This window comes from Gopherus evgoodei, chromosome 10, assembly GCF_007399415.2.
Source record: "Gopherus evgoodei ecotype Sinaloan lineage chromosome 10, rGopEvg1_v1.p, whole genome shotgun sequence".
NCBI lineage: Eukaryota > Metazoa > Chordata > Testudines > Testudinidae > Gopherus > Gopherus evgoodei.
Window position 1 is genome coordinate 18,942,902 of NC_044331.1, and position 12,793 is coordinate 18,955,694.

General features: G+C 40.7%; 1 protein-coding gene across 2 annotated transcripts in view; it reads left to right on the forward strand.

Annotated features, from left to right (window-relative positions):
• Positions 1 to 12,793, forward strand: part of HOMER2 (homer scaffold protein 2) — a 120,040-nt gene that overhangs the window by 61,673 nt on the left and 45,574 nt on the right. For both annotated transcript variants that reach the window (XM_030578596.1, XM_030578597.1), the window contains exon 3: positions 9,402 to 9,533. In XM_030578596.1, the coding sequence (XP_030434456.1) occupies positions 9,402 to 9,533 (132 nt within the window). The remainder of the gene's footprint in view (positions 1 to 9,401; positions 9,534 to 12,793) is intronic.

The window sequence follows — 12,793 nt, forward strand, 5'->3', positions numbered from 1 at the left end:
CTGCAGAAATATAGGACAGACACAGAAAATGCAGAAGGAAATTACTGAACATTTGAAGGGAGAGAGGGAATTTCCCTACATATTAATTCCTGCCTAATCTTCACATACAGGATAGCAAGTACTTCTGGTTTTCATTTCTTTATGACACAGAACCTACCTGCATCCAGAGGAATGGCTATTTCTTTCCCTTTTTCATTTGGTTTTCAGACTGAGTGCTTGTCTAATTGGTGAGGTAAAGCGCTGTAGAGTATGTTACCCCACCATCTAGACAAGCCTTGAGACTTGCCCCGATTGCAGACATGCAACCTAGAGGGCTGGAGAAATGAAATTTCAGTTGAGGCGGGACACACACATTCAGCTTCACACCTTTGAGAGAGAAATTGATAAATTATTAGTAGCTTGTTTAGGTAATTAATGGCATACTTAATGGTCAGTTACTGTGGCTTCATTATTTAGGGCGTGTCCATGTTAGGATTCCTCGGAGACCTCTTCCACTTGGTTCTGCAGGAGCTCAGTTTGACTCCAGTCTCATCACCGTGGTTCCTTATTTGGCATACAGGAAAGCTACGCTGAGTTGGTCAGGCTCAAGCATAGGGGCGGGAACAGGGCGTACCAAACATCCAAAGTTACACAGCAGACCTCTCCCTTTATATACATTTACACATTACTTTGCATCTGCCATACATTGCATCACATATTTTTGGATTGGGTTGGTCTCTTTGTAAGAACCTGTACAGCAGGCTCTGTCCATGCACAGCTTACTCTTTACCTCAGTTTATGTTCCAGGCTTATCTTAGCCATTGTAAATTGTTCCCTGGGTGTTTCCTCTTATCATACCTTTTACAGACATTCTATTTTCGGCCTGCTGATCCATTCAGCTGCCTAATCCTGTCTCCCAAAAAATAAGCCTTCCGCCCTGCCCCCCATGTCCAATTACTCATGTCAAACCAGGCCTACAGTCCATGTGAGGAAATTATTCCAGACCAAGCATATGAATTTAAAATGCAATAGGTATTCTGTGTTAACTCCTGTGTGGGTACTCTTAGTGCCTTTTTCCAGTTTAGTTTAATCGACTTCCAAAGTATACTGGCTAAAGGACTAGCTACTTTGCAGCAGTTATTCCATTGAGTTTCCACATGTAGACAAGCCCTTGGGTGGAGCAGGTGAATTGGATGTTATTCAGACCTGGCAGATATTCTTGTGGAAAGTTCTTGTGTATAGGAAATATTATTGTATTGGAATATGTCCTGCTTGTGAGTTGCCCCACCCTATAGGTATGCCTATCACTCTGCCAAGGTCCTGCTGGGTTCTTTTTCCTCTTCCTTTGGGAGTTGAGCCTCTGAGATCTTTACTCCTCCCTTGTTTAGATAGGTGCAATGGGGAGTGCTCATCTGGCAAGCAACGGCTGATGCCACAGGGCATGTGTTCAGCACCATGCCAACCTAAAGAAAACTAAATCCCAAAGATCCCTTAGCTCCAGTCTGTTGATATTCATCTAACTGACATTTGTGCTGTTTTTAAATCCTCTGCTCTATCCATGACCTTGTGAAATGGTGACAATACACACTGTAATGAGCAACTCACAAATATCTCTTAATTTTTTTCCTTTAGCCTTGCTTTTGGAAAGTACAGTGGCATTTTTGAACCTGTTCTGCAAGTTGTACATGAGTAATACATCTATGAATCAAGAGAGCCACTTTTTGCCCAATGCATTTCTGTCACACAGACCTCAGACTTCTTAGATGCCAAAGTCCTACAACTTTTTAAAAAATGTCTATATGCATCTCACAAGCATTTTGACAAATTACATCACCCATAGTTTCTCTCTCTCTTTCTACATGTTTATGCTTTTTTGTAGAGCCTGTACTATTTACTTATTTGGCTGAGTCTCTCTGAATGAAGGCTTGGATGTCATCTGTTGTATATGTGTCTTTGTAGTTTCCAGCATATTTATGTTAACTTTTATCCAACAAACATTCCCTTTTTCAGGCCATTCTGTTAAAGTATCTAGAGTCAAACATGACTTTGAGAACTTGCTATCTGGGCACTGTAGCACTAAGCTTGCACCGAGATGGGTTGCATCATATTTTTTTAATTATTTTTATTATACAGGGTATCCATTAGGGTTTTCTCTTTTGCTGAAGGAGGTCCAATTAATATAAATTGTTTTATATAGACATTTCAGGAACAATAACTATCAATACACTATATATACTATCAATATAATAACTTTCGATAGTGACAGAGGATGTGGAAAAAGCTAATGTACTCAATGCTTTTTTTGCCTCTGTCTTCACAAACAAGGTCAGTCCCAGACTACTGCACTGGGCAGCACAGCATGGGGAGGAGGTGACCAGCCCTCTGTGGAGAAAGAAGTGGTTCAGGACTATTTAGAAAAGCCAGAAAAGCTCAAGTCCATGGGGCCAGATGCGCTGCACCTGATGGTGCTAAAGGAGTTGGTGGATGTGATTGCAGAGCCATTGTGCATTATCTTTGAAAACTCATGGCAATCGAGGGAGGTCCTGAATGACTGGAAAAAGGCTAATGTAGTGTCCATCTTTAAAAAAGGGAAGAAGGAGCATCCGGGGAACTATAGACCAGTCAGCCTTACCTCAGTGCCTGGAAAAATCATTGGCCAGGTTCTAAAGGAATCAATTTTGAAGCATTTCGAGGAGAGGAAAGTGATCAGGAACAGTCAGCATGGATTCACTAAGGGTCATGCCTGACTAACCTAATCGCCTTCTATGGGGAGATAACTATCTCTGTGGATGAGGGGAAAGCAGTGGACATGTTATTCCTTGACTTTAGCAAAGCATTTGCTATGGACTCCCACAGTATTCTTGCTGGCAAGTTAAAGAAGTGTGGGCTGGATGAATGCACTATAAAATGGATAGAAAGCTGGCTAGATCATCAGGCTCAGTGAGTAATGATCAATGGCTCCATGTCTAGTTGGGAGCCAGTATTAAGTGGAGTGCCCCTATAGTCGGTGGTTTTATTCAATATCTTCATTAATGATCTGGAGGATGGCGTGGATTGCACCCTCAGCAAGTTTGCGGATGACACTAAACTGGGAGGAGTGGTAGATACGCTGAAGGGCAGGGATAGGATACAGAGGGACCTAGACAAATTAGAGGATTGGGCCAAAAGAAATCTGACGAAGTTCAGCAAGGACAAGTGCAGAGTCCTGCACTTAGGATGGAAGAATCCCATGTACTGCTACAGACTAGGGACCGAATGGCTAGGCAGCAGTTCCGCAGAAAAGGACCTAGCGGTTACAGTGGATGAGAAGCAGGATATGAGTTGATAGTGTGCCCTCGTTGCCAAGAAGATTAACGGCATTTGGGGCTGTATAAGTAGGAGCATTGCCAGCAATTCGAGGGATGTGATCCTTCCTCTCTATTTGACATTGGTGAGGCCTCATCTGGAGTACTGTGTCCAGTTTTAGGCCCCACACTACAAGAAGGATGTGGAAAAATTGGAGAGAGTCCAGTGGAGGGCAGCAAAAATGATTAGGGTGCTGGAGCACATGACTTTTGAGGAGAGGCTGAGGGAACTGGGATTATTTAATCTGCAGAAGTGGGTATTTGATAGCTGTTTTCAGTTATCAGAAAGGGAGTTCCAAAGAGGATGGATCTAGACTGCTCTCAGTGGTAGCAGATGACAGAACAAGGAGTAATGGTCTTAAGTTGCAGTGGAGGAGGTTTGTGTTGGATATTAGGAAAAAAATATTTTTAACTAGGAGGGTGGTGAAGCACTGGACTGGGTTACCTAGGGAGGTGCGGAATCTCCTTCCTTAGAAGTTTTTATGGTCAGGCTTGACAAAGCCCTGGCTGAGATGATTTAGTTGGGAATTGGTCCTGCTTTGAGCAGGGGGTTGGACTAGATGACCTCTTGAGGTCCCTTCCAGCCCTGTTGTTCTATGATACACTTAGTATAGATGACAGTAAAAAGCTTTTCTTTCTTTTACTACATATACAGATCTTAGTTTGTGTGATAAATGAGTTTTATTCTTTAAGGTGCTTATTACATTACTTTCTCCTCTGCCCTGTTTCTAAGGAAAACTCTCTCTCTGGTCTTGATCATATTTGATTAGATTATTCTGCCAAGAGCTGTATGACCATTGAACCTTCAATTCTGGATTAAAGGTCGAAAGATTATTCAAGTTTCTGGCACGGTAATAATTGCATCTAGTGCTTGTATTATATTAGTGCAGCCCAAATCCAAAATTATTACGTGTCTGTTGGATTTGCTGGGTCATCTTTTCTTACAGAATTAGAACAACAGATCCAGGAAGTTACAGATCGAAAAATCCTGTCAGATTATTCTGTCCATTGCAGAATTTTTTTTGAAGTGAATTTGCTTATCTAGTTTATAATTTAGCTTTGAGACCCAAGCAACAATGTTTCCATCACTTCCCTTCGGAGACTGTTTTACTGACTAATGGAGCTAATGGTCAGAAAGATTTTTCATGATATTCATCCTAAATTTCTCTTTTTAATGTGCACCTTTTATTCTTTCTTGCAGCCTTTTGTGTCTCTGTCTTTTCTATTCTTAGTGCTTACAGTCTTCAAATATTTATAGGCTACAGAAACATAGAAATTAGAAGTGTTTTTCATCTCTGAATATTAAACGACAGGATTTTCCAGGGTTGTGGATTTTTTTTAACTTGTTAGTTTTTTGTTCAACTAAATGATACTGCAGCTATTAGCTACAATATTTGGATTTAAGAGATTTTTGACTCTCTTCTCCTAACAAACCTATTCAATGCAAAAAGAATAAAAAGAGTGATAGTTCAGGGTTGTCTGCTGTTCGAAATTGTGTCCTATGATATATTTTATTGTATGATACCAAGTAATATTGGAGCACTATTACATGGCTGCTGCTCCTTTGTGAACTACATGAAAAAAAAGCTGGCTATCTCATGAAGTTATTTTAGTGAGCAACATCTTAAGTAAACACAGTTTCCCTCCTGCATGTAACATTCAAATTCCAGTTCCCACTTTTATTTCAAAACCCGATAAAATTAACTGTCTTTTAAATCTGTTTTTCCAATAGAGATAAAAAATGAATATAGAAAATGTTGGTCCAGCTGTGCATTGCGTGCTATTAGTGTAGTGGCCGAACAGTTTGGACACAACTACTCTTGCTCTAAGCAAACTAGTAATGCAGGGACACTGAGACGGAGCTGTTAGGAGTATTTGTGAATACATAATAAGGCCTTGTGCCTGCTTCCTCTCGTTCGTGTGTATGTGTGTTCTAAGTATACTCCCTTCATATCCATAGCACACTAGATAGTTCTTTACAGGTAATAGCATCTCTGCTTTCAAAAAAACAGATGGAAGAATGTTCAGATAATCGAGTGAACCTGTAGGCTGAGTATTCTTAGATGCTTTAACATAGCAGTCTCTTCAAAAGTGGACTTTGCCTCATTGTTTTTCCATCAGAATCCTTCCCCTGTTTGTCCCTGACTAGATAGAGATTGGTAGGCAGAACAGGCAGGTAGTAAAATATTGTAGATATGGTTAAAATGGCCCCCTAACTTCTGTGAACCAATTTAGTGCCACCTCTAGTTTAGTCTCTTACACCTTTTATTCTCTTTCTTTCCTGTGCGCAAAAGGAAATCTTAGTTAAGTAACTGATTGGCAGACTAGGGTGTAACAGTTAGAGCCAGCTCCCTCGTAGTTTCTTAATTGCAGCTTATTACAAATAGATGACCTGTCAGTTTCTTGGAAGATTTCTGATCGCGGTGCAACATTTCCTTGCATTTTGGCTGCCAAAAAAGCGAACCTTTGCCATGTTTAATGGATAGCACCTGACGTTTTTCACTTCCTTTCCCAAGCAGGTGTTTTTACTTGTCTACAACTCATACTGTCTTAGTCCCTTTATAGCGTATTGCACATTATCATACATGATACATCTAGCTTTGTAGTTCTAGGAAATGTAAATATTTATCGAAGGACCTTTTCAACGTAGCTGTTTGAAATATTTTATTGCTCTTTCAGTTTCTGTCCAGTGAGTGGGGCCGTTGTCTGTCAGTGGTGGCTGCCATTTTATTATTTTCCGGTGGGAGTCCAGTTTAAGATGCAGATTCGGATTCAAAGAATAGTTTTAATCACTTGAAAGCCTGGGAAATGTTGAGCCTTTCTAAATTCTGAAGTAAGTTCTATAACTGAAAAAGCTTGATTTCATTTGCAGTTGGTTTAACCACTTAGCATAAATATTTTATTTTTTTTAAAAAGTGCACCTCTACCTCGATATAACGCTGTCCTCAGGATCCAAAAAATCGTAGTGTTATATGTGAAACCGCGTTATATCGAACTTGATTTGATTTGCCGGAGCATGCAGCCCCACCCCACCGGAGCGCTGCTTTACAGTGTTATATCCAAATTCGTGTTATGTCGGGTGGTGTTATATTGAGGTAGAGGTGTGTTTCCCATGAGTTTATAAATGGTGGTTTTCGTGGCTTTCAGATGGTCCTATTCAGTATCATCTCATCAAGATGTCATATTCCTGTTGCATTGACAATTAGTTATGTAGATCACTTAACTAAAATCTTTAGGGTTTTGTTTTTCTTTGCATTGAGATGTAAAGGCTTGAATATCTCTCATTACACTTGGATTTTCTTTTGAATTGCAGCTTCTGTTTCCTTTGCTACTTCTGTGATAGAGAAGAGTATATCTGGAATCTCTGTTTATATTTGGACCTCTGAGTCAGTCATTCAAAAAAATCTTGTGTGAAAGATCAGTTACATACTATGTATATCAGCCACTGCCTCTGCCATTCTGATTCTTCTAAAACAAAACAAAAAGCCTCAGAAGAGTAGCATCCCCCTTCCCCCGGTCTATTTTAGTACGTTTGTCAAAACACAGGAGAATATTGTCAAGGACGTTTGTGTTTGGTTGCTATTTGGATCTGTATCGCTGTGCACTGATTTTTTTTAAATTAATTTTGTCGCATATTGCATGCCATGAAATAAGGTAATAAATATATCTATGCATATCACAAAGCATTATGGTATGTATTCAGAAGAGGAAATAGTAGAAAGAGGGAAAGAGTAAAGCTGAATGGATTATAAGAAAAAAATAGCACTAGTGGCAAGGTCATAAAACTTAAGAGAGTAGGGGAGGAGGAAGAATCATGTTGTGAATTGCATAAAACACTTTTTGCTCAATGTAAATTATAGTTTAGAAAAAAAATCTGCTTGAAATACATCGTAGATGGTGTTGCCAGGATACTTCCTGATCGTGTTAATTAAAGTGTCCTGCAGATATAGCTTAATTAGCGCATAATTTGCATATTAGACACAATGGTGCATGTTGCTAAAGAAAGCTCTTCTACTAAAAGACCATGATATACAGATACATTTTCAAGGGGGAAAAAGTCTTTAGACATAACTATATTTTCTTTTTGCAACCACATGATTAAGATCTGTGCTAATGAACTGATATGTCTCTAAACCTGTGTAGTAAGATGGTATTTTATGCCAGCTCCAGTACATTCTTTACCAGATCCCTCTTTGAGGGCTGATTCTGATAGCTTTCCTCCTGTCCAATAGTGCCTTATTTCATGACACACCCCATTGCTTACTGTGGTATTAACTTGTGGAGTAAGGTACTAATAAAATAAGCAAGAGAGGCAGAATCTGTTTCCTGAAGATATGATTATCTACAGTACTGATGCTACAGTTCAGAAGTCTCCCAGATCACCTGGGACAGTCCCGCAATTAAGCATGGCTGTGCTGCTCATTTGGGGCTCCCTTCTCTGGAGTTAACTCCCGCAGCACCTCTGGATCAGCTTGCCATGTCTGTCTGAAGTGACATAGTGGGGAGCAGAGCGCTGATAAGAAGGCAGTTCCTTGCTCTGCCTACCTGTGGAGAATGCTTTACTGATTGGCGTTCTGTGGCCTACTTAGGGTGACCAGGTGTCTCGATTTTATAGGGACAGTCCTGATTTTTGGGTCGTTTTCTGATATAGGCTCCTATTACTCCCCACCCCCGTCCCGATTTTTCGCACTTGCTCTCTGGTCACCGTAGGCCTGCTCTGGCCAGATGCTAAAGCAACGGGGATCAGATGCTGCAGGAGTGGTTCCACTGCAGTGACAGAGGCAGCCAGGACAAAGGAGGAATGAGAGAAGAACCAGTGGGGCAGTGAGCATGCTTGCAGATGGAGGAAAAAACGGTAAGAGAGTCATTGAGAAGAAGGGGACAAGGAAGGACAGGGAGCAGGGGGGAAAACAGAAAGACGAGAGAGAGAATAGTTCAGAAATGGTGGGGAGGAGAAAAACAAGGTGGGAAAGGAGAGAGAAAAATGACAATCAAAATTGTGTGTGTGTGTGAGAGAGAGAGAAACAATCCCTACAAAGTGCATCCTTCCCATCTCTAGTGCCTGACTTTCCCCTGCCTAGCTCCTTGTGTGGTCATTTATACATGTGCTAAGTAGGTAAATGGCTACCCAAGGTGCTAAGCAGAGAATAATTAAGTTCCTAGTGCCTATGAAATGCTAAAAATGCAAGTGCTTCTGTGAGTTCCCAACGAAGGCACTGCCCTTCATCCCAGAACTCTTGGCCTTGGATGCACCTGGCTCTCACGCAAGGTGTTGAAAGCTGTTAATAATGTATGTAGAAGTCTTTTTGACTGGCGATTTATTGTAATGTTTACTGAAAGTTTTATGGGAGCATCTAATAAATACATTTATTTACAAATATAGCCATTTACAAAGAAGATGATAAAACAAAACAAAATATGGTAAAATACGTGGGTCAAAAGATCTCCCTGGAAATTGGAAGATTGCAGAGAAAATCCAAACAAAATGAAGTTAGCAAGAGAGGAGAACAGAAAGAAGACACTTCTGTCTGGAGTCTGTAACGTTCGTATAGAAATTGCAGGGACTAATTTTATATATTTTCCTTGTATGAATTATTTTTGTGTCCAAAGATTTATCCTGTAACTCTCAGCATTGCCAGGCCAGCATTCAATCAGTATTTCAGCTCCTCAAAGGAAGCATTTTCCTGATGCTCTCTCTGTGAGCTCTCTTTTAATAGTAGTGGATTTGGATTCTCTCATCTACAGAAGAAAAACATTTTCACTCGTTTTCACCTTGCTAAAGTAATCTACTTCCTCTTTGATGATGACAGAATTCTGATGTCAATGAAGTAGTGCAGGAGTAGTAAGCTGTGGGACTACAATGGCATTTTTTTTTAAATAAAAAGTTATTGAGCATCTGAATCAAGTGTCAGTCAAGGTATTAAAATATTTCATAAGTAGGTAAAATCCTTCATGCCTATTGCAAACTCCAAATTTAGACTGAGAACCTGCTAATCTTTCTGAATAATGTTGTTGCTAGAATATGCATTTCAGATGTTGCTTTTGTATCTAATTATTTTTTAAATTTTTTTAAAACAGGTGATTATAAACAGCACAATCACACCTAATATGACCTTTACGAAAACATCGCAGAAGTTTGGTCAGTGGGCGGACAGCAGAGCAAACACTGTGTTTGGTTTGGGTTTTTCCTCCGAACAGCAGCTGACAAAGGTAACTGGGCTCATTTTATTTCTGAAACACCAGTTGTGGTTCTTGTGAATTAAGGAACTGCTGCACTGTCAGTACCAATCTGGTGGGAGTCTCACAAACTGAATTTCTTGGCAGCTCGTTAACTATCTCTCCTTCTCTGCATGCAAGTTGGTAAACTCTTAACTATCCAGTGGTTGCTTATAGAGCCTCAGTGAAGGTTACAAAGTTCACTGATACAAGGATACATTTTAATTTGATCTCTTATCCCACTCTATAAAAACAAAAGGCTATGAGATTTTTAAGCTTAATTTTTTAGATGTTCTCAAATACAGTGTAAGCAGTTTTTTAGCATCTCTTTTCCTAGACTGTGTGCTAATTTTATACAAAAACTACATTAAAAGAACATGAAGGATACAAAGTGAAACACTAAAATGTCAGAAAATGCCAAAGTTAGGCTTCCTATGCATGCTTAGCTCTATATCGATGTTGCAGTGAAGTCTCTATCATTTTAGCAGTGACATCCAACTAACAGGCTTATCTAGAATCCAAAATTGCCTTCCTATGAAGTACACATGGCCTTGGATGTAGTGTAGCTGTGAACTGGCTTGGATGTTGATGAGTGAATTTGACCCATAGTGGCTGGCCCTTTGATGTTAAGGGGACTTTACAAGTGACTATAAAGGAAAGTTCTTTATCTCAGCTGGTGTAGGCCTGTGCTTTTGGAACAGAAGGCTGAGGATTGTAGTTCTAGCTCCCCCATGTCACTTGTCACAAGAACAGGGCTTGTTTACAATGAAGGCTTGTAAAATGTCCAGCCAACTCTGGTAATCAATAACTAGTAATGTAAACAATACGCTCTTGCAGTGATTCAATTAATACTTTGCAAATGCAAGTCAAGCAACCAGAATGTTTGTTCGCACAATAAAAGAAGGTACTTATCTAACACATAGTTGATGTTTTAAGCATGCACACTCAGCCTTTATTGGCACCGTTTTATCAGTTAACCAAATATCATGTCCTTGGGCATTCCAAACAGTCTCCATTAATCTCCCTCTGTCTTCTTGCATGTTTTGGTCTGAGAAGTACTAGAGTTGAAATTTTAAAAGCTGCTTCTTGGGTCTGAAACAGCAAAGACTGACTATTATAGGGAAAGGAAAAGCCTGTTGGATGTAACGTGTTTACTTTTAGTCAATTGGGTGACTGAATTCTACATTAACTTATTTTTATTAAATTGGTCTTACTGAGTTCATGCATTTTCCACACCATTGCATTTTTTTGCAAATATTTCACATTTGCAAAAATGTTCATGCAAAATTGTTTTTGCTCTTGGGGTGACTAGAAAAGTGTCCTGGTAACAATCTGGTTCTCCTGGAATGTTACAGGACTACACCATCCAGTAAAATGAAAAAATATTATCTGCTTTAAAAAAAAGAGAACATATCTGTGGCAATGCTTCAGGAAACTTACCTCAAAACAAAAGAATCAATCTTAAAAGGAATGTGTACCATGGAATATCTTTCAGCTCCCATAAGAGAGGGGTGTGTGCATTAAGTAGAATGGGAATGTAAAAGGATTAAAACCTATCTAGAAGTCAGATGAGGTGGTTGTTGGATGTGCAGAGGGCAAACGTAACAATTATGCACCAAGTAAGGAATATACCTTTCTTCAGAAATAATTTTGGAGTGATTGCAATGGTCCAGAATTCAAAGGTAATAGTGGTAGGTGACTTCAATAGCTGTCTGACCACAATGTGGGATAAACTACCAACGAGACAAAGTCCAGCTAAAGGAGCTCAAATGCTGGAACTAGGACATAAAGGACAGGACACAATGGAGATTTGGACTTGACTTTTTTTCTCTGAAACTGCCGAAAACAGATACTAGAATAGATTTAATTTTAATATCAAAAGGTTTCCAACATGAAACCTTAATATTAGAATGGAGTATCTCTGACCCTATTCCTGTCTTCGTGAAAATAAAGTCCAGTTCAGGATAAAGAAAAGCTGGAGGTTCAGTAATATAGTGTTAAAAGACACAGACTTTGTAAGTGAAATTGAAAACCACATTGATGATTATATTAAGGACAATAGCTCACAGGATATACCTGGGGAACTAGATGGGAAGCCTTTAAAGCAGTGATAAGGAGACATACTATCTCATGCCATAGGTATAGGGGAAAAAAAGACATTGGCGAAACTGGGAAGAGTTAGAGTAAGAAATTTTACAGAAGCCATGTGTCTAACAGTGTAGACTTAGAGAAATTAAGAATGTGAAAATAGCATTAGAAGGACTGACAACAATTTAAAAAAAAAAAGTCTCTACAAATTGGGGAACAAGTCAGGCATATTACGCACCAGACTGCTCTCTAACAGATGTCCCACAGCAGCTGTCCAGTACTTTAAGGATGAAAATGGGGTACTCCAAAGCGAGCAAGTAAGCAAAGGGATCAGCAAAGTACTAGCGTTATATTTCCAAGAGAGAGAGACTAGCAGATATATCAAGTGGAAGATGTGGGAGGAAACATGCTGCAAGATGTTAAAATGCCCATACTCCCCTGCATGTACACTTTTTTGCATGTGGACCTTGTCATAAAGGGGTGACAGGAGAGCACTGATAAGAAACTGTTTATTTCGTGGTCCCAATCTCCTGACAATAGTCCACAGTTACAAAGGTTTTTAATAAACCTGTCACATGACAGGGATCAGTGTCTAGGGTTGCCAGGCATCCAGGTTTTCACCAGAATGCCCAGTTGAACAGGAACCCTGGTGGCTCTGGTCAGTAATGCTGATCGGGCCACTAAAAGGCCAGTTGGCGGTGCAGCGGGGCTAAAGCAGGCTCCCTGCCTGCCTTGGCTCTGCGTGGCTCCCAGAAGCAGCTAGCCTGTCTGGCTCCTAGCCACAGGTGTGGCCAGGGGGCTCCGAGCACTGCCTCTGCCCTGAGCACCAGCTCCGCAGCTCGCATTGGCTGGGAATCAGGGCCAAAGGTAGCTGCGGAGGTGGCACCTGCGGGCAAGAGAAGCGCACATAGCCCCCGGCTCCTCTGTCTAGGAGCTGGTCAAGCCAGCTGCTTCCGGGAGCAGCCTGAGGTTAGCACCGCCCAGCTGGAGCCTGCACCCTGAACCCTCTTCTGCACCCCAGCCCCCTGACCTAGGCCTCAGCCCCCTCCAGCATGCCAGAGCTCACACCTCCTCCTGAACCCCTAATTTCAGGTCCCCACCCCCATAGCCTGCACTTCCACCCAAAGCCCTCATCCCCTCCTGCACTTCAACCTCCTGCCCCAGCC